The sequence below is a fragment of the Vicia villosa genome, linkage group LG4 (genome assembly GCF_029867415.1).
Source record: "Vicia villosa cultivar HV-30 ecotype Madison, WI linkage group LG4, Vvil1.0, whole genome shotgun sequence".
NCBI lineage: Eukaryota > Viridiplantae > Streptophyta > Magnoliopsida > Fabales > Fabaceae > Vicia > Vicia villosa.
The window spans coordinates 62,873,281-62,895,093 of NC_081183.1; the positions used below are offsets into that span (position 1 = coordinate 62,873,281).

Sequence of the window (21,813 nt, forward strand, 5' to 3'; positions counted from 1 at the left end):
AGTCTCTTTCATGCAGGAGAGATCGAGATATCATTCTCTCTCCCTCCGGATAAAAGAAACTTAAATAGGGGCATCTGTCATACCCTAATTTTTGACCCCCCTGAGATGTCACATCGTTGATGTCAAATTCAAAAATGTTTCTTGATCGGTTTGGAAGCCATGATCAAGACTGCATTTATTCAGTCATTCTTTGCAAAATAACTTCATATCCATGGAGATTTTCATTTAAAGGCGCCATTGCCATTTGTGGGATTCAAGAATTTTGTTTGGAATTTATTTCGGGACTCTTGGCCTATGGATTCATCATGGTGAAGAAATTGTTTCTTATGGATTATTTGAAAGATGATACAAGTTTGAAACAATTCATGGAATTTGCAAGAATTATCTTTTAGTCCATTTGTTGAAAGATTATTTCCAAGTATGGTTTAAAACTATAAATTCAAGAATTCAAGTTCATTGGTGCAAAAATATTCTTCACATCACTTCAAGGAATTTCCATTCAAGAACTACCATGGATCATTCAAAGTTTGCAAAGTTCAAAATTCACTCTAAGAATATCCAATATTCATGGTTCATACAACTTCATTCAAGGATTTCAAAAGAAATTCAAACATTCACAAATGAAGTTCATTCTTTACAAAGTTCCAAATTTCAAATGAATTACAAGAGGGACTTTATCCAAAATTCAAGAGTACAACATTTCAAGTTCAATGCAAGGTTCAAAGATATTCCAACTTTCAAATTCTATTCACTTTCAAGAATACAAGTTCATACAATTCTAAAGTGGAATTCAATTTGAATTACAAGAAAACAAAAATACAAAGACATTCATGAATTCATTCTTGAAATCTTCAAATCTCCATTCTTGATGTCCAAGTCTCTTTCTTCATGTTTTCTTCAAAAAGGGTCCTCATGTGACATGAAAAAGAGACATAAAAGGGGTGAATTTAGCAAAAGTTCAAATCAAGTCAAAAGTCAAAGAAAGTCAAAGAAAGTCAAAGAGAGATTTTTATGTCATAAATTTCTACAACTTAGAGATATCATAAAATGACATGAAAATTTTCTCACATGGCTTATGTCATAAAGGAATCTTTTGGCTTATGTCATAGAGGAATCTTTGGCTTATGTCATTTTGGATATTCCTTTCTTACAAGAATCACAAACTTGACTACAAAGTTACATAATACCTAACATATCCTAATTTTTGCCTATAAATAGAAGGGCTCTCCATAGTATTTGTCACACCAAAGCAACTTAAATTCTTGCTTTCTCTCTTCTCTCTATTGCTCATATATTGTTCAATAGACCTCTTGGCAAGAAGAAATTCTCAAGCCAAGAGATTCTATATTGGAGGTGAGCATTCTAGTTACAAAGTAAGGAAGAAGGAAAAGGTAGTTCTTCATACCTTTCTTGAAGATCTTCATCTTCAAGCTTCCAACAACTTGAAGTTCCATCTTCAAGGCGCTCCCATAAGTCCAAAGAGGTGTTGTGGCATCACCTTCATCAAAAGCCTACAACAATTTCAAAGAAAGAGAGGTTGTTAGTAACAACAATTCAAAGTTGTTCTACAACAATCAACAACAATTCGAGGGTGTTCTTCAACAACACCACCCGAATTTCCAGAAAAAGAAAGGAGGTTCAAAGCCATACCTCCAGTTGCAGCCCCGTGTTTACGAATTGTTCGCTCATCATCTTCATCAACCTGAAGTTGCAAGAATTCGGTTCAGCACCACAACAACATTCCCGAAGCAGTAGCAGCAGAAGTTCGGTTCAGAATAACAACAATTAACAACAATTTCACAGCAGCAGAAGGAATTAGGAACATACCTCAACAATAACCGGTGAAAATCTCCTCACCGTAGGTAAGTCAATTCCACTCTTACTCTCAAAATATTATTGCTGCTGTAAACATAGTTCCCTGTTAGAATAAAATTTCCAGATTTTACAGAAAATTGCATAAGTTATTGTTGCTATACTGTTAAATCAAAATGAAAACAAAATTAAGAGGTGATACCTAGATTTCTCCTCTGGTTCTTCTCCCATGGCCGAAAATCATTCACTGAGAGAGAGAGAGAGAGAGAGTCCTCCACCGTGAGAAACCGAGAGTGTGAGCTGTTGTTGCTGTTCACCGCGGGTAAAATTCGAAATAGAAAGAGAGAGATGTCACTGAGTTATCATTAAAAAGAACAAAAAAACGAAATTTGTAAAGAATCGTACCCGGGTTCTTCAAGATTCTTCCATGGCCGCCATTGTTGTCATAGCTCAGTGAGGTGAATCATAGTTCGTTGTTGTTCCAACCGAGAGAGGACGAGAAACCACGAGCTTAAGAGGGATACCGCGTGAGAGAGTGGTTGAGAGCGGGACGAGCAATCGAAAGAGAAGAGGAACCTTGTAGTTGTTCCGTTTTTTTTTCATTTTTTCCAGAAAGGTCGTGAAAGTAGAACAAAGAAGCGCTTTGCCTCTTCTGTTGTTCTTAGGGTTTTCTCTAACCCAGTTTGTGTGTTAAGACATGGGCGGATCCGGGTCACCCTGACCCAACCCGGTCCGGCCCAGCTTTAATATTTTTTTTTTATTACTCATTCAGCTTATTTTCAGTTTGGGCCATCACACCTCCTATCCGAATTTAAACCCTCTGGCCCATTCTATTAGTTTTTCTTATTAATTCTCTTTTATTTCTTCTTTAAATATTTTCATAGAAAAAGATTAAATATTTTATTTTAATATAGGTTTTAGTTTTATTTTCTAATCCTTATTAAAATACCAAAAAATATATTAGATACATATTTTTATTTATGTTTTCTAATTATTTTCTTCTTTCATCAAAACTACAAAAAATATCTTTTCTTAGATTAATTTTGTTTAAGTTTGATATTTTCATATTATTTTGTATAGTTAATCATTTAAATTTTTATTTGATAATTGTTGCATATTACTTGAATTTTCTCACTTCACCCAAGACTTCGAGATTATTTTTCCGTTGTCTTTTTCCTTTGTCTGTTTGTTTGGTCTTCCATTTGCTGTAGAAGTCCATAAACAATTGCTGGAAAATCATTGAATGTTGTAAGCTGTTGAGCTTATCCGATGTTCTTTTCTGCTGGTGTGGATGCTCAATAACTGTTGAGATCCCAATTTATTCCAAGCATATCACTTGATGATCAAGGTAACACCTCAAACTCAGAAATCAAATTTCTCATTATTCGAGGTAAGCCTAAAACTCATAAAACTGTTTTTCATAACAGTAATCATTCTAAATCATTTTCCAACTGTTTTTATAACCAGTACTGTAAAGTACTGGGCCTCTAATAGAGTGTAAGTCCCAAAAACCTTCTCTTCTTAGCTTGTTTTCAAAACTGTATTTTCAAAATCTTCTTTCTGTTTTCAAAACATTCTTCTGGTATTTGAAGGGCATTATTCCCGGTGAAACTCTTCAGATACCTATGTGACCTTTGTCCATCTTCACTTCTTCTGTTTTCAAAAACCATTAACTGTTTATCATATATATTCAACTGTTATCCATCAATTACTGTTGAGGCTCTGTACATACTTCTCCAAAGGCCTCCACTCCATCCAGGTTAGGCTTTACAAGCTTTCAATTTACAGTCTTTATTTAAATTACTGTCAAATATAAACTGTGCATATATTAGTTTAGAGCTACGTTTGAGTATAAACCCTAGGACAGTTAAACTATATATATATATTATAGGAATATGACCTAGGATTGAGAATGTCTTCCCGGTGAAGGCTCTTTCCTAATTAGAGATCTGTAGTTCAAACCCCCCAAGATGAATTATTCCCGGTGAAACATCTTGGCAAACACCTTAGAATCCAAAATAATAGGACACATCCACCCAAAGAGGAATTATTCCCGGTGAAACCTCTTACCCATTTGCTTAGAGCCAAAATAAGTTCAAAACTACATAGCTTTCTCTTGTGCTATAACAAGGACCCTCGATTAGCCTCCTCTTGGGCTTTGTACAAGGACCCACAGGCTTCTTAAAAGCATTTCCAGCTTCCTCTTGAGCTTGTATACAAGGACCCATCAGGTTTCTTATAAACATAGGAACAGGTCTTTAGTCACCTTTTAGCCTACCCTGGTGAGTTTCTTCCAATTTAAACCAAACTTTAAACAAGCTAAGTTTGTCTCAATTTTGCATTGAGTACACCTTTTGGAATGAGAGACATGGACAGTCTCTGTCACCCTTATCTTCATCAATCTTCCTTAGCAGAGTCTAGGATCTATGTTTATTTTCTCCTCAGCATGTGTCAGCCTTCATCTTGGGCTTTAAACAAGAAGTCTCCATTAGATAATCTTTCTGCCATTCATGTTAACAAAATTCCCTGGAAAGGGTTAGCCTCCAAAATCATTTCTTTCATTTCAATAAAAAACCCCTGGAAAGGGTTAGCCTCCAAAGTCAATTATTAAATGTCAAAATAAATAAAGATTCATTTCTCTTAGGAGATAATTTCCCCAAAAGAGTCAAAACCCCTGGAAAGGGTCAGCCTCCAAAAACATGATAAAGTCAGTCTTTTAACAGACAAATTCACCAGCTGAGTCAAAATCCCTGGAAAGGGTTAGCTTCCAAAGAAAAACAGTCTTTTAATAAATAAAACTTCCTCAGTAGAGTCAAAACCAACAAAAATAGTTAGCCTCAACCTTGGGCTTCATACAAGGCACCCAAACAATAAAACTCCCCTGTCAAGAGTCAGCCTCAACCTTGGGCATTGTACAAGGCAGATAATAGAGTCTCCCCAGTGAGTTCTTCATCATTCAGTAGCCACAACCTTCGGCTTTGTACAAGGCAGATAAACCATATTTTCATGTGTCAAAGATTCCTAACACCTAGGATCTTTTCCCTATAGAGTCATCCATACTCAGTTTATTTAAGAGTCAGCCACAACCTTGGGCTTTGTACAAGGCAGAAAATAATGTTCTTTTTTCTAGCTAGAGTTAGCCACAACCTTGGGCTTTGTACAAGGCACATAAAATAGAGTCATTCATTCAATTATCCTCAACAGTTAGCCACAACCTTGGGCTTTGTACAAGGCACATAAATAGAGTCTCCCTAAGTAGAGTCAGCCTCAATTCTGGGCTTTGTACAGAACACAAAAATACCCTGTAATCAATCCCCAGTGGAGTCATCTCCCAGAGTCAATAATAATAATTAATCAATCAAAAAGCCTCAAGCTTGGGCCTCATACAAGCCAGCTAAAGTCAAATCTTTTATACAGTAGATAGACATAGCTTATCTCTATAGAGAGATATTTTTACTACTCTACCACATTCAAACAAACAAACATTCCAATTTCAATTTTAATCAAGTCTCCCATTTAGGATTTTGAAAGGCATGAGCTGGCAGTAAAACCCAGACATGTGGTAACTTTCCCTAATTTGGATGAGCAAATTTCTTTCATTTAAGAGGCATTTGACTGGTATACTTGCACGTACACAAGTAAGGTCCCCCTCTTGAATGAAATGAATTCAGTTATTCTGTCACTCCTTTAAATGTTTGTGGTAGAATAGTACTAATACTTCTCTGAAAAGATGATTTCATGTCTCTTTACTGTAAACAGAGATTTAATTCCAAGCTTCAACCTTGAGCTTCAAGCAAGGCACCAAAAATAAGTAATTTCCCTAGTTAGTTCCCCGAACTACATTAAGCTCTGACTTCCACTAGGGATATGTAGGCATGAGGTTCACAAGGAATCTCAGCGAGCTAATAAAATACCAAAAATAGTCAGTCAGTCTGTCTGTCTGTCTTTTAAAATCAATTCAATTCCTTCTCCTAATACAAAGGAGAAACTTTCCCAATCATTAGCAGCAAACACAATCACAATGACACGGAGAAGGTTCCTGTAGAGTACTACAGATATGTAGGGTGTTTAAACACTTCCCTATGTATAACCGACCTCCCGGACTCCAGAATTTCTAGTCTAGGTGAAATCCCCACACTTAGCAAACTCCTAGGGTTTAGTTGAGATCTTTTTTCCCCTTTCCTACTCGTAGGACAAATAAGAAAGTTCGTGTGATATCGTAGGAAGAACTGAAACAAAATTCATCCCGCCACGGGCGCATTCTCCTTCCAAATTTCGCGTGAAGGGTTTAGCGTGCCGTCCTCCCAAGTGAAACGGGGAGGTAAAAGAAAACGACACCACAGCAGGATGCCACTCAAGCATCAAATCAGCAGAAGGGTGAGTATATAATTCATTATGAAGAAGTATAATATATATAGCGACTAAGACATAATGAATCAAAATACAACACACTGACCAACCTAATAGCTCAAGAATAAAAGTCACGGCAATCCACTCATTCAACCACAATCGATATATAAGTAATGCGACACATGAATGATAACATAAATTATAAAGACAGACAATGATGAATGAGACTCGACTATGCATATGCATGTGGTACCAATCTGGAATAAACTCCTCTTGTCATTATGACAAATACACCATTGTCGAGCATTATGCTGGGAGTTTATACCACTCAGGAAATTCCCACTTAGGCCATTGTCATCGAGCGTGTAGCTCCCATTGATGACCTCTTGCCACTCAGGCAAATACACCTTTACCGAGCATTAAGCTCATACTGGTAAAAACTGCCAATTCAGGCCTCCTGTTAATAGCATTCCGCCATTAACGTAATGAAATGTTATGTTGTGCAATTATATGACTCTATTACATGACAACAACACCATCAACAATATAACACGGTCACATACTCATGTTACACCGTTTATATTCTATCCAAAAGGATACATCACCAATTAATAACATCGTTATCAATTACATCACACCATAATTACCACACAGGCGTTTGTCATACCCCGAAATTTGCCCCCCTCTATAAATCTTCAATGGCTCAAGGTTCAGAGGCTTATGCAAGTTACTCTCTCCTAATCAAAGATCTCTAAGACTAGGGTTTTTATTTTATCAAAGGATTGGGAATATTCAAGGCCTCAAATGGATCTCAAGGTCTCTCAAATGTTCAGGAACACCTCCATATGAAGGAGTTATAGCTTGTACAAGTTGGGCGACTTTGAGAGATTACATCTAATACAAAGTGGAAATTTTTGATATTTTGAATTCTTAGGCCTATTTTTTGGATCTAAAACATATCCACAAATAATGTTAGTACCTAAAGATCTATTGTTTTAGTTTTATTACATTTATTTTATTTATTTGAATTTATTCATTTAAATATTAAATAAATTAAGTAAAACATAAAATAATTAGATTAAGTCAAGGACTAATTTTTCAATCAAGTTTCAATCATCCAAATATCCAATAAATGGTACAAATTTCATGTAAAAAAGAGAGAGAATAGATTAAGTGTTAAAAAATAGAAAGTTGGGTGATATATTTTCTCCAAAATTTTAAATGATCAAGAGCTCATGATCCAAGCCCATAGAAACCCTAAAATACACATATATATTCTAAAAAGAGTCAGCAGCAAAGGGGGGACAAATTTTGGACAAAAGAACTAGGGTTTGCAAGCTACCAAAACTCAAGGAATTAGGGCAACTGGAGAAGGAGATTTGCAGTCACTTTCAAGATATCCCAAGCACCCAGTCGAGTTTCTGAGTATTCTTAAAGCCCAGCCAAGTGTTTACATGGTCCCAAAACGTCACAAGAATCTCCATCTCAAGGCTATCGGAGGTAAGGTTTGAATGATTCGAATTCATTAATTTAAGTGTTGCTGATCGATTTGGGGTGCATAATCGTGTTCAGGGTGTTAAAAGGAACGAGTCTAACGTATCACATGCGAAGTTTTCGCCTTGAATCAATAAACGCCATTGTTAGGGTTTACAAATGGTGAGGTCTCTTTATCATAGTTAGAGGCATTGTTAAGCAAAACTAACCGTACCAATGGGTTCGTAGCACTCAGATTAGTGGATCTGGGCTATTTGTTTGTCTTTTTTGGTTAACTTTCGCAGTTTTCCGATTAGAGGTTCGCCGGAGAAGATGAGCAAGTCCGGCGCCGGCGGTGAGTTGCAGCGTGCTCAGTGGCCGGAGTGCAGGCGTGGCAGATTCGCTGCGTTCCCGTTGGTCCATCGTCCTCCACAGTTTCTCTCTCCGTCTTTAATTCGTGGGTCAAAAAGTCAGCATACGATCCCAACATCCTATTGGTCAGTCAGAACGCACATGGGGCCCATGCGAAGTTTTCGCCTTGAATCAATAAACGCCATTGTTAGGGTTTACAAATGGTGAGGTCTCTTTATCATAGTTAGAGGCATTGTTAAGCAAAACTAACCGTACCAATGGGTTCGTAGCACTCAGATTAGTGGATCTGGGCTATTTGTTTGTCTTTTTTGGTTAACTTTCGCAGTTTTCCGATTAGAGGTTCGCCGGAGAAGATGAGCAAGTCTGGCGCCGGCGGTGAGTTGCAGCGTGCTCAGTGGCCGGAGTGCAGGCGTGGCAGATTCGCTGCGTTCCCGTTGGTCCATCGTCCTCCACAGTTTCTCTCTCCGTCTTTAATTCGTGGGTCAAAAAGTCAGCATACGATCCCAACATCCTATTGGTCAGTCAGAACGCACATGGGGCCCACGCAAATTTGATTTTGAAATTTGGGAAAATATGTCATCTCAATATTTAATTCAACGAAGGGGCATAGTTATCAGCAAACGAAAGCAGCACAATTGGCTAAAGATTGTAAGGAACAAGTATTGGAACCTGGGTTCGAACCCAGGCTTCCACAATTATTTTTTTTCATGCATTGCTATTCACGAATCTCATGTAGACAGGCGCATTATGCACATCATACACCCTCAATTTCTCACCATCTGATCCCCACTCTGGTTGATCTAACGCTCACAAGGATGCAACTCCATGGTACTCCTTCAGAAGCATACCACACCAAATCAGTACCCAGGTTCTATTTATTTGTATTATTCAATTAATTAGATTAAATTGTTAATTGATTAGGTTTAATTTAATTAGTTTATTTAAGTAGGATTAAAGTAATAAAAATAGGATTAGGATTAGGATTATAATTTCTCCCGAGTATTCGACTCTTCCGACTTAATTTATTTAATTATAAAAACCATAAAAACCCTATATAAACATATTAAGATATTAGGGTTTGCTCCATCCCATTTGTCCAAAGTATCGAAATATTAGGATTAAAATTATTATTCGTTTCGACTAAATTTATTGGTCGCGATGGTTAATAATCGATTAATTTAATTAATCAAATCCTATAAATTAAAATACACATTATTTTGTTAAATGGTTTTAACCAAATCTATTGGTTACGATGATTAGCATTTTCCTTTTATCAAATTTGTTATTATTTTTAATCGAATCTATCGATTATGAGGAGTAACGATAATTAAAATACGCACATTTGCTATTCGCGATAATCAATCCATCGATTATAGTGGTTAGCAATCCTCCCTTTAATCAGTTAGCCATGGTAATCAAACCTATTGATTATTGCAACAAATGGTAACAAATTAAAATCATGGTTGTACGTCCACATCTAAAACACTAAACCACGACACTACATATTTTTCATCTCTTCAATACTGCGATGTTCACAACTACGATAAGGTAATTCAAAATACCTTCGAACATCTTCATTTCAAAAACTGCGATGGGCCATTCAAAAAGCCTTTAAAACAACTTCCAACCATATCAACTCCAATTCAATTCTAAGGCGTACAACCCTGTGCCCGAACTACGTTGACTCTGATTCTCCCTAAGGAGATACGTAGGCACTTGGATAACCAAGGCGAGTCCCCTTCCCTCTAAATCTCATTCTTTCCCGATTTTATTTCCCTTAATTATTAACCCTCGAAAGCATAAACCTTCCCTTAATACTCTTAGCCATATAGCTGTTAACTTAGCCTCAAAAACCTTAGGAAAGGGTTGAGGGTGCCTAAAACCTTCCCTCGACCTGACTATAATAACTTACCCCGATCTCTAAATTGCGTAGGGTTTCCTATTCGCCCTTCAGAATAGGTGGCGACTCTAAAACCTTTATTTTTAGGGCAAGTTGCTACAGCTGGCGACTCTGCTGGGGATAACTATAATGGTGAATACTATGCTCCTATAGGTTTTGGCAGGGTTTAGGTTTTGGCTAACGTGCCTTTTTTAGGGTTTGTAATTATTTTTATTTTTATTTTTTTTAAATGTTGTTTATTTATTTATTTTTATCTAAAAATATTTAATTATTTATGATATGTTTATATCTAATCGCTTATGTGAATATATTTATATTTTATTGCCTGTTATATTTTTATATGCACTGCTGGATATTGTGTCGTGTTAAAACCCTAAGTGTGGGAGTTAACTTTGAGATCAATAGGGGACATGAATCGCCTACGAGTCTCATTGATAACTCCACTCGGAGTGGGTTGAGTATTCGGAAATGTCCAAAACGAGGCTTGACTTTGTTGAGGGCAGGACTGGATACTTGGCTGATCTCTCCGAGAACCTACCCCAAAAATTCGAACCTCATGGATAAAATGAGTTGTTCTAAAATCCGAAGCGACAAAAAGTCTCGGAGGCTACGAACGACCCCATGAGACCTTCTAGAACCCCCCATATAAAAGGTTGGCTCCCAAGAGCCACTACGTCGAACCTATGAACTTAAGACTTTTGTGCTTTTGTGCTTACTATATGCTTGCGATTTATATACTTCGAATATCTATGCGTTTCAATTTTGCAGGTATCCCTACGTATTCCCTAGCCTGTAGGGACTCTAACTCCTAAAACCATGTCTTTCCCACGAAGGACATCGCCATCTACGCACTCCCTAGCCTGTAGGGACTTTCCTTGTACATCCTTGTATTTCTATAACTACGCGTCCTTCCTACGAAGGACATCTTCGTTAGCATACGTCAATTGGTCTCTCGATGGCCATGAGATATAGTGATTGTCTCGAATGGTCACTCTATGCTTACTTCTACGAACCCCCTAGCCCATAGGGATTTTCTTTTATGTTCATGTGTTTCTACAACAATGTGTCCTTCTCCTGAAGGACATCCTCATTAACGCACGTCAATTGGCTTCACGATGGCCATGAAACTTGGTGACTGTCTTGAACGGTCACAAGCCGCTACCTTCTGCGTACTCCCTAATTTAAGGGATTTCCATTGACGTGTCGTAACATCTATCTTGCAAGGACTTTACTAGGGTCTAATGTCGCCCCTAAGGCTATCCCTAAGATTACACTTCACACGTCTGCATGGCTTTACATATAAGGATTCATAATATACAAAAAAATAAAGGAGTCCTTTTGTATACGCGTGCATTCGCATTTTCATGCATTCATGCATTTACATTCACATTTGCATTTCTACCTTCGCCCGCATCCATACTTACCGTGCTAGCCGGTTTCCCGAAGCTCCCAAAGAAATAAGAGGATCGTCACCTACGGAGAAAGAAGGATAAATTATTGAGAAAGATCTCGGCCTTACTACAAAAAAAAAGGATGTCTTCCACCATGCCAACCACGTATTCATGCCTTTGTCGAAACAAGATTATAAATACAACAAAAGGCTATCGTCGAGAAAGGATTAGTTCAACAAAAGAGTTCCCTCATAGATACACTCAAGGGGTATCTAGCCATAAAGGGGTTCATCTTAGAACACATCAAATTTACAAGGACGCTCTACGATAACCTGGGGCAAAGATTAGTCCAACTGGGGCAACATCCTGAACAAAGATGCATAACTACGATGGAGGGAAATCGACATGTGTTAACCCCACGCCAAGGGGGCAAAAGGGTCACAGATTTTCTTGCAAATGCTGAAGGTTACAAATGGTGTGATGCTATCCTTAGGAAAAGCAAAAGAGGTTCAGTCTAAGGATACTCATGAAGTTCCGATACGACGAAAACCCACCGCTACTAATTCATTCCCGACAGGTTTGACGTGCCCAAGGAGAATTTGAAATTACCCTTTACTTCTACAAGTCCATGAACTAAGGAGTAAAACAAGGTCAATGGATTCACAAAGGAGATTGTCCCTAGGATCAATAGTTTTATCATTTCAAGTTGTAACCTCTACGATCACAAAGTGTTATCTAATGTAAAGCGTTGTATCTTTCGAATAGTAGTTCAATGAAATAATCATGCATGTTTTGAAATCAATTCATTTGCTTCATTCTCTCACTACTACGACTTTCCACTCGCACCCTTCTATTCTATTTCAATCTCGACTTTCAATTATTAACAAACCTAAGGGAGAATGACGAATACAAATAACTAAGTCCAGCTAAACATATGCTCTCAAGGTAAAACCGAACCGAGGATGTACAGGCATTGTTTCGATCCCCAAACACTAGAGATATAAGGATGTTAATCCCTCGTTACCCCCTCGAGCCAGGAGTTGGAGTTCGTTTCTACTTTTTCAAATAAACCTTGGTTTTAACCAGGGGCAGGGTAGATTTCAATTAATTCAATGGCATACTTTGGTTGTCAAGAGAATCAGTCAATTTAAGCAAGGTTCAAGCATAAGGTTCAAGCATATCTTCTTACTCGCATTCATCCAAGATTGAGGGAGCAAGGGAGATAACATTCACAACACTTTCTTCCTCATTACATCATTCAGGATCGAGGAAGTATCAAAGGCAAAGCTTGCAAATCAAAATCAACATAACAGTCACAACATTAAATATCCAAGGATCAAAAGGAGCATTCAAAAGAAAAAAGGAGAAAAGCGCCCGCTAAGTCAAAATGGAAAATTCCATGAAAACAAACCAAACGACTTAGGCAAAAAATTAGGGAATCCCGATGGATCAAATTCAAAGGATTTGGTTCATGCAAAAAATAAGGGATAAAACAAAGGCGAAATACAATGGATAATCATGTGACTGCTAAACCACCAAAGCTTCACATCAAATGCTTGGATCTTCACAACATTTTTCATCGGTTCTTGGATCTCTACTAAGGCTTATGCTCAACATCAAAACAAAAACGATTCTCTTGCAAACAAAGCACATTCATTGGATTAGGCGAATTTTTAGGATCTGGAGTACATCAAGGAGAAAGGGGTGGGATAAATAAAATTTTGAGCCTTATATCCATTGTTTCTTAAAACATGAACCAGGCCAAGTTACAACATTTAAAAGTCCTAATTGAGGCAAGGTTAACCATGAAAGCATACTAAGCAGGATTTTGTTATACTGACTCCTAGGTTTGTTAAAACTATTTCTAACCAATGTGCTTCTTCAAGCATTCATCCAGTCCTAATTCACAACGGAATTTGATTTCAAAACTTGCACACGCATCGCATTGGAGTTACTTTTCGGAGGGTACAACGCCATCTACGAATATACACTTAGCATCAAGGAGATCTCGAAATCGGATAATCAAAGGTGATCATTAAAGACTCTGGAATAAGGGAATCACATCTAGAGGGTTCTCCTAAACATGGGCAAAATTTCAAGGGTCACAGGGGCATGCAATCAAACATCCTATTAACTAGGGGCATTCATACTAAGGTTCAGTCGACCTGGGTCACATCTCGAAGCAATCTCAATCAGGAGCATGTCAAACATGGGAAGAATTCAAACTCAAAAGGATAGAACACCATGGATAACCCTCCATATCCTGGAGATCAAAGGGCATACCCTTCAATCTAAAACGTCGGGGCATATGACAAGGTTGTTTCTTAGAGCACTCCCTTCATAGCTTGGAGATCATAGGCATCTTTTTCCACTAAACACTGGGGCATTGGATATAAAATCCATAAGGTGAACAATTCAAAGGTTAGAGGTGTGGAGAATCTCGAAAGGTTAAAGGTGGGGAGAATCCCAAAAGGTTAAAGGCGTGGAGAACCTCTCAAGGTTAAAGGCGTGGAGAATCTTGAAAGGTGTGGAGAGTTCCAAAAAAGGTGGAGGTGTGGAGAATTACATAAGGTGAATCATTCAAAAGTTAAAGGTGTGGAGAACCCCGATAGGCTAAAGGTGTGGAGAACCCCGAGAGGCTAAAGGTGTGGAGAACCTCCAAAGGTTAAAGGTGTAGTAAACCTCGAAAAGGTTAAAGGTGTGAATTGCAAAAGGTGAAAGATATGGAGAACTTCAAAAATTCAAAGGCATGGAGTAGTTCAAAGGGTCAAACCGGGGCAAGGCGCACAACAAAAGGAAAAGGAGTTCCTACACTTTACAACCTCGAACAAATCTTTTCTCCTAACTACGATCTTTAAATTCAAAAAACAGGTATTGGGGGAATCGCGCTAGCATCCAACAAACCCACAACTCTAGCCAGCCATATACGTTTTAGTTGTCAACAACCTATCATTGGAGCATCGTGCAGTTACATAAAACATGCATTACATACATGGGTTGATACATTGCACCACACCTCTTCAGGTAGTCTTCTTTAAGGCATTCGGTTTCTAAAAATCTTTTCAGATAGTCTTCTTCAAGACAAATCTTCATATCCCTTCCAAAAACCTTTTCAGGTAGCCTTCTTTAGGACAAATCCTACAATCCTGTCTAGGAACCTTTTCAGGTAGTCTTCTTAAAGACATTCCTCATCCGTTGCTAAAAACTTCTTCAGGTGGTCTTTTTTAAGACATTCTTTTTCCAAGAACCTCTTTAGGTAGTCTTTTAAGACATCTTTCAACCTTTTCAAATAGTCTTCTCAAAGACGATCACCATCATTTCCAAGAACCTTTTTAGGTAGTCTTCTTTAAGACATTCTTTTTCCATAAAAAAACCTTTTCAGGTAGTCTTATAGAAGGCATTACTTCGCTCCATTCATTACATCAATCAGCATATACATAAGCATAAGCATGATCCACATACATTAACATTACCAAGCCAGCATAAAGCATAGTCATGGTATAGGTGCAAACATGGAGTAAACAAGTTCAAACGGATTCAATAAGGAGATAAAATCTGGGGATTGACATCAGCATCGGCATATGCATATCATCTAGTGCATTTAAATACTACAAAAATCCAGTTTCCAACTCTCGTGTTGTGATGGGTGTGTTCTCCGACCCTCGAGTCGTGAATTTCTAAACATATCGTTCCCTTTCGACCCTCGAGTCGTGAACATTTAACATGGTATTTTCTCCGACCCTCGAGTCGTGAGTCTCCAAACAAGTGAATTCTTTCACGCAGGTAAGTTTGCTAGAACTATAGCAAATGATTCCTCTTATGCAGGTACGCTTGACAGAACCATGACAGGCAATTCCTTTGGGGCAGGTAAGTTTGCTAGAACTATAGCAAATAATCCTAATGGTGCAGGTGAAGTTGCTATGAGCATAGCAAATTACCCTAAATGGTGCAGGTGAAGTTGCTATGAGCATAGCAAATTATCCTATTGGTGCAGGCGAGTTTCCGATAACCCTCGCAAATAATCCTAATGGTGCAGGTGAAGTTTCTATGAGCATAGCAAATTATCCTATTGGTGCAGGCGAGTTTGCGATAACCCTCGCAAATAATCCTAATGGTGCAGGTGAAGTTGCTATAAGCATAGAAAATTATCCTAAACGGTGCAGGTGAAGTTGCTATGAGCATAGCAGATTACCCTAATTGGTGCAGGTGAAATTTGTCCGAACAAGGGCAAATGATCCAAATGGTGCAGGTGAAATTTGTCCGAACCAGGACAAATAATCCTAATGGTGCAGGTGAAATTTGTCCGAACTATGGCAAATGATCCAAATGGTGTAGGAGAAATTTGTCCGAACCAGGGCGAATGATCCAAATGGTGTAGGTGAAATTTGTCCGAACAAGGGCAGATGATCCAAATGGTGCAGGCGAGCTTGTCAGAACTATGACAAGTAATCCTATTGGTGCAGAACCTTTCTAGGCATTCTTCTTTAAGACATATTCTATCCTTTTCAGGAGCCTTTCTAGGCAGTATTCTTTAAGACGTATTCCATCATTTCTAGGAGCTTTTCCAGGCAAACAGGGTTTTACAAAGAATTGTACAACAAGGATCTACAAAAGGGTTTCTCAATTGGGTTTCTTATCACGTTAGTCCCGCGGAAGTGATATCTTTCAAAACATCATCAACAACAATCAAAGGTGTTATCTTTCTTTTCAGAGTTACTAACATACTTTAATTAACAATCATACATCATTCAACTAACACACCTCATTCATATATATTGCATATACATGCACCGCTCTCATTTATTTTGAGAAGCTCACTGCATCATGCATCGCATGCATCATAAATATTGCATAAAGTCAAGGTTGCCTTTTTAGGCCACGCTACGATCTAAATGCGTAGCTCCTTCAAAAAAAGAGCGTCTGCTTCACAAAAAAAAGAAGAGAGAGAAAGAATGGTATTCACCTTAGATGGCATCTTTAAAGCCCATCTCCCACTTAACTTCTTCCCAACAAATGCAAATTTCGGGGCATTCTCAGTGTCCAATCATCTTCTACCTTTAGATCACGATAGGCAGACGTGCCTATCTAATTCTTCAGGTTTAAGAAGATTGAACAGGGGCAGCTGTCATACCCCAAAATTTGTCCCCTCTATAAATCTTCAATGGCTCAAGGTTCAGAGGCTTATGCAAGTTACTCTCTCCTAATCAAAGATCTCTAAGACTAGGGTTTTTATTTTATCAAAGGATTGGGAATATTCAAGGCCTCAAATGGATCTCAAGGTCTCTCAAATGTCCAGGAACACCTCTATATGAAGGAGTTATAGCTTGTACAAGTTGGGCGATTTTGAGAGATTACATCTAATACAAAGTGGAAATTTTTGATATTTTGAATTCTTAGGCCTATTTTTTGGATCTAAAACATATCCACAAATAATGTTAGTACCTAAAGATCTATTGTTTTAGTTTTAATACATTTATTTTATTTATTTGAATTTATTCATTTAAATATTAAATAAATTAAGTAAAACATAAAATAATTAGATTAAGTCAAGGACTAATTTTCCAATCAAGTTTCAGTCATCCAAATATCCAATAAATGGTACAAATTTCATGTAAAAAAGAGAGAGAATAGATTAAGTGTTAAAAAATAGAAAGTTGGGTGATATATTTTCTCCAAAATTTTAAATGATCAAGAGCTCATGATCCAAGCCCATAGAAACCCTGAAATACACATATATATTCTAAAAAGAGTCAGCAGCAAAGGGGGGACGAATTTTGGACAAAAGAACTAGGGTTTGCAAGCTACCAAAACCCAAGGAATTAGGGCAATTGGAGAAGGAGATTTGCAGTCACTTTCAAGATATCCCAAGCACCCAGTCGAGTTTCTGAGTATTCTTAAAGCCCAGCCAAGTGTTTACATGGTCCCAAAACGTCGCAAGAATCTCCATCTCAGGGCTATCGGAGGTAAGGTTTGAATGATTCGAATTCATTAATTTAAGTGTTGCTGATCGATTTGGGGTGCATAATCGTGTTCAGGGTGTTAAAAGGAACGAGTCTAACGTATCACATGCGAAGTTTTCGCCTTGAATCAATAAACGCCATTGTTAGGGTTTACAAATGGTGAGGTCTCTTTATCATAGTTAGAGGCATTGTTAAGCAAAACTAACCGTACCAATGGGTTCGTAGCACTCAGATTAGTGGATCTGGGCTATTTGTTTGTCTTTTTTGGTTAACTTTCGCAGATTTCCGATTAGAGGTTCGCCGGAGAAGATGAGCAAGTCCGGCGCCGGCGGTGAGTTGCTACGTGCTCAGTGGCCGGAGTGCAGGCGTGGCAGATTCGCTGCGTTCCCATTGGTCCATCGTCCTCCACAGTTTCTCTCTCCGTCTTTAATTCGTGGGTCAAAAAGTCAGCATACGATCCCAACATCCTATTGGTCAGTCAGAACGCACATGGGGCCCACGCAAAGTTTGATTTTGAAATCTGGGAAAATATGTCATCTCAATATTTAATTCAACGTAGGGGCATAGTTATCAGCAAACGAAAGCAGCACAATTGGCTAAAGATTGTAAGGAACAAGTATTGGAACCTGGGTTCGAACCCAGGCTTCCACAATTATTTTTTTTCATGCATTGCTATTCACGAATCTCATGTAGACAGGCGCAGTATGCATATCATACACCCTCAATTTCTCACCATCTGATCCCCACTCTGGTTGATCTAACGCTCACAAGGATGCAACTGCATGGTACTCCTTCAGAAGCATACCACACCAAATCAGTACCCAGGTTCTATTTATTTGTATTATTCAATTAATTAGATTAAATTGTTAATTGATTAGGTTTAATTTAATTAGTTTATTTAAGTAGGATTAAAGTAATAAAAATAGGATTAGGATTAGGATTATAATTTCTCCCGAGTATTCGACTATTCCGACTTAATTTATTTAATTATAAAAACCATAAAAACCCTATATAAACATATTAAGATATTAGGGTTTGCTCCATCCCATTTGTCCAAAGTATCGAAATATTAGGATTAAAATTATTATTCGTTTCGACTAAATTTATTGGTCGCGATGGTTAATAATCGATTAATTTAATTAATCAAATCCTATAAATTAAAATACACATTATTTTGCTAAATGGTTTTAACTAAATCTATTGGTTACGATGATTAGCATTTTCCTTTTATCAAATTTGTTATGATTTTTAATCGAATCTATCGATTATGAGGAGTAACGATAATTAAAATACGCACATTTGCTATTCGCGATAATCAATCCATCGATTATAGTGGTTAGCAATCCTCCCTTTAATCCGTTAGCCATGGTAATCAAACCTATTGATTATTGCAACTAATGGTAACAAATTAAAATCAGGGTTGTACGTCCACATATAAAACACTAAACCACGACACTACATACTTTTCATCTCTTCAATACTGCGATGTTCACAACTACGATAAGGTAATTCAAAATACCTTCGAACATCTGCATTTTAAAAATTGCGATGGGCCATTCAAAAAGCCTTTTAAATTGCGATAGGCACTTGGATAACCAAGGCGAGTCCCCTTCCCTCTAAATCTCATTCTTTCCCGATTTTATTTCCCTTAATTATTAACCCTCGAAAGCATAAACCTTCCCTTAATACTCTTAGCCATATAGCTGTTAACTTAGCCTCAAAAACCTTAGGAAAGGGTTGAGGGTGCCTAACACCTTCCCTCGACCTGACTATAATAACTTACCCCGATCTCTAAATTGCGTAGGGTTTCCTATTCGCACTTCGGAATAGGTGGCGACTCTAAAACCTTTATTTTTAGGGCAGGTTGCTACAGCGTTCATAAGCACACAACACACATTCACCGTCAAAACATACTGGCCACATCGGCATAGATGAACGCATAACACACAAATACAATCCAAACAATCATACGTCATCAATACATCAACAATAATTCAACAACGAATACATACCATTTTCATAACAATAGTTACTTGCCATTAGGCCACACATCAGGTTAACAACAAACAACCAAACATCGTTACATATCAAGAATGAACATTCATTAATACATAACCTATACGAACATGATGTCATGTTATCAACAATTAATCACATACCTCGTACCAATACGATAACGTTCACACAACACATCATCATGATTTATCATGCACTAGTTCACAAAACCATTTATGAAAATCAACCAACCACTACTACATCCTACATCATCATATAGAGCATGGAAATAGATTCCAGACGTTTCAAACGACACATAACGAACACCCGAGTTAAAAGATACGACTTTTCAAAGTTTGGAAAACATAAACATACTTCATAAGTTAACCCTACTTAGTTCTGTCACTAAATCCTAATAAAAATAATAGGAGACTACATCCTATGAATCATTTCATTAAATCTTAGTGTAGATTATTGTGTTAGCTTTCCAGCGCTTCAAACGGCGACAAAATCGGAGTTACAGATCAAAAGTTATGATCGTTACAAAATCTGTCAAAAATTGGAAAAGTTGTAGGTCGACGCATGGTAAACATAGGTCGATGCATTGAACTCCTGCCATCCTCGGGTATGCGCAGGCCGACCTAATAGGTCGATGCATTCTACAAAAAATGCAAATTTTGCCTTTTAGATTGCACAGGTCGACGCAAACCTCTTTGTAGGTCGACCTAAGCTGCGTAGAAACCTAAAAATCACCGTTTCCACCAAACAAACTCTTATAAACATTTCTCTGACACATATACATCATTATAAACACACACATGCCATATAAACAATATAACATCCAACTTTCATGGTTGATTCATTAATCTTTCTCAAAACCTAACATTTTCTCCAAACTCAAGCAAGCCATGGAAATGGAAAAGAAAGCATGATCAATCATCATAACATAACAAGGGTATCATTTAATCATCATACAATTATTCTCAAACAAGCTTAGATCAATAAAAGACCACATAAGAAAGTTATGGAAATTGGAATAAGAAGAACAAGAACACAACCATATAAACCATACCAATTCACAATAAAAAACATACTCCCCCTTACCTTGGTTTGATTCTTCATCTTCTCCAAAACTCTCGCCTTCACTTTCTCTCCATCTTTGCTCTTCTTCTTTCTCTCTTCCCTTTCTTTCTCTCTTCTTTCTTTCCTTTTCGTTTTTCTTTCTTCTTTTCTTTTCTTATCTTCTTTTCTATATCCCCCCTACTTCTCAAAATATCTCAACAAAATATCTACTTTACGGTCTAAACTCAATTGCCCAGAAAAACCCCAAAATGCAGAATATTACCTTAATAATATTTCCAGTACCAAAAATATGAAAACCTTCAATTAAATATTAGTCCGCCATCCCGAACTAATACCGACTGAAACGACTCAAAACTGTAAAATTCCAATAAACGTCACAAACGTCCAATTTAAGCATATACTTATTTTTCTGGGCGTTACATAGTACAGTATTGTTCCCATTACAATACTGAAGAGGCTATGACTTCAAAGTGCTTGAACTTTGAGAACGGGTGGCGTCCCGAGATCAAACAGGGTATCGCTTGTCAGAAGATAAGAAATTATCCAGAATTGGTGAGCAGAAGCAGAATCTATGACAATGTTAACAGGGCTAGGATTGCTCACTACAAGGTTGCGAATGAGAGTAAGGGTAAGCAGAGGTTTGGAGGTACACCGTATAGTGCTCCAACTGACAGGGGAGAACAGAAAGTTATTGTAAGTAAGAAGCCAAGTGGGGGAGGGGCAATTCTCAATCCTACGAAGTGCTTCAGATGTGGGGGTACGGGTCACCGTGCTAATGATTGTACAGTTGAGGCGAATAAATGCTTTAAGTGCGAAAGACCAAGACATGTTATAGCTGATTGCAGGTGCATTATGCCTACCTGTTATAGCTGTGGAGAAAAGGGTCATATCAGCACTCACTGTGAGAGGCCGAAGAAGTCGCAGGCTAGTGGGAAGGTGTTTACATTGGTGGGAACCCAATCCACCAGTCATGACCGTTTGGTCAAAGGTACTTGTTTTATTAATGGTGTCCCTTTGATTGATATTATTGACACGGGTGCAACCCACTCGTTTATTTTTGTGGATTGTGTGACGAGATTAGGAATAATTCCATCTACTTTGGATCGGAAGATAATGATTAGAACTCCGTCTATTGTTTCTGTAGTTACTTCTTTAGTATGTTTGAATTGTCCCTTGACTATCTTTGATAGGGATTTCGGAGTGGATTTGATTTGTTTACCACTCAGTAATCTGGACGTTATCTTGGGGATGGACTAGTTAGAGTCCAATCATGTGTACATTGCCTACTTTAGGAAGAGGCTGTTGTTCCTTACTCCTGAAGAGGAAGCAATGGCTAATTCGATATCTACCGAGGAGATGAGGACCTTGCTGGAGGGTGAAGCTAAGATGTTTGTTGTGTTTGCTTCACTATCGGTTGGGAGAAAAATAGCAATTGAAGAGTTACCGGTTGTGAATGAATTTCTTGAAGTGTTTCCTG

General features: G+C 37.8%; 1 protein-coding gene and 1 long non-coding RNA gene across 3 annotated transcripts; one reads left to right on the forward strand and one right to left on the reverse strand.

Annotated features, from left to right (window-relative positions):
• Positions 1-1,069: 1,069 nt before the first annotated feature.
• Positions 1,070-2,402, reverse strand: LOC131599214 (uncharacterized). Of its 2 annotated transcripts, XR_009282635.1 has the most exons (5): positions 2,218-2,402; positions 2,015-2,121; positions 1,828-1,918; positions 1,651-1,702; positions 1,070-1,511 (listed from the first exon to the last, which is right to left on the reverse strand). It is a non-coding gene; the product is annotated as an uncharacterized LOC131599214 (long non-coding RNA). The 2 variants fall into 2 exon arrangements; XR_009282634.1 differs by having other exon boundaries at positions 2,015-2,402.
• Positions 2,403-7,815: 5,413 nt separating this feature from the next.
• On the forward strand, positions 7,816-21,593 carry LOC131597286 (uncharacterized). Its single transcript, XM_058869992.1, has 5 exons — positions 7,816-7,823; positions 7,941-8,048; positions 8,333-8,440; positions 17,540-17,651; positions 20,766-21,593. The coding sequence occupies exons 1-5, from the start codon at positions 7,816-7,818 to the stop codon at positions 21,591-21,593; spliced, it is 1,164 nt and encodes a 387-aa protein (XP_058725975.1).
• The last annotated feature ends 220 nt before the right edge of the window (positions 21,594-21,813 follow it).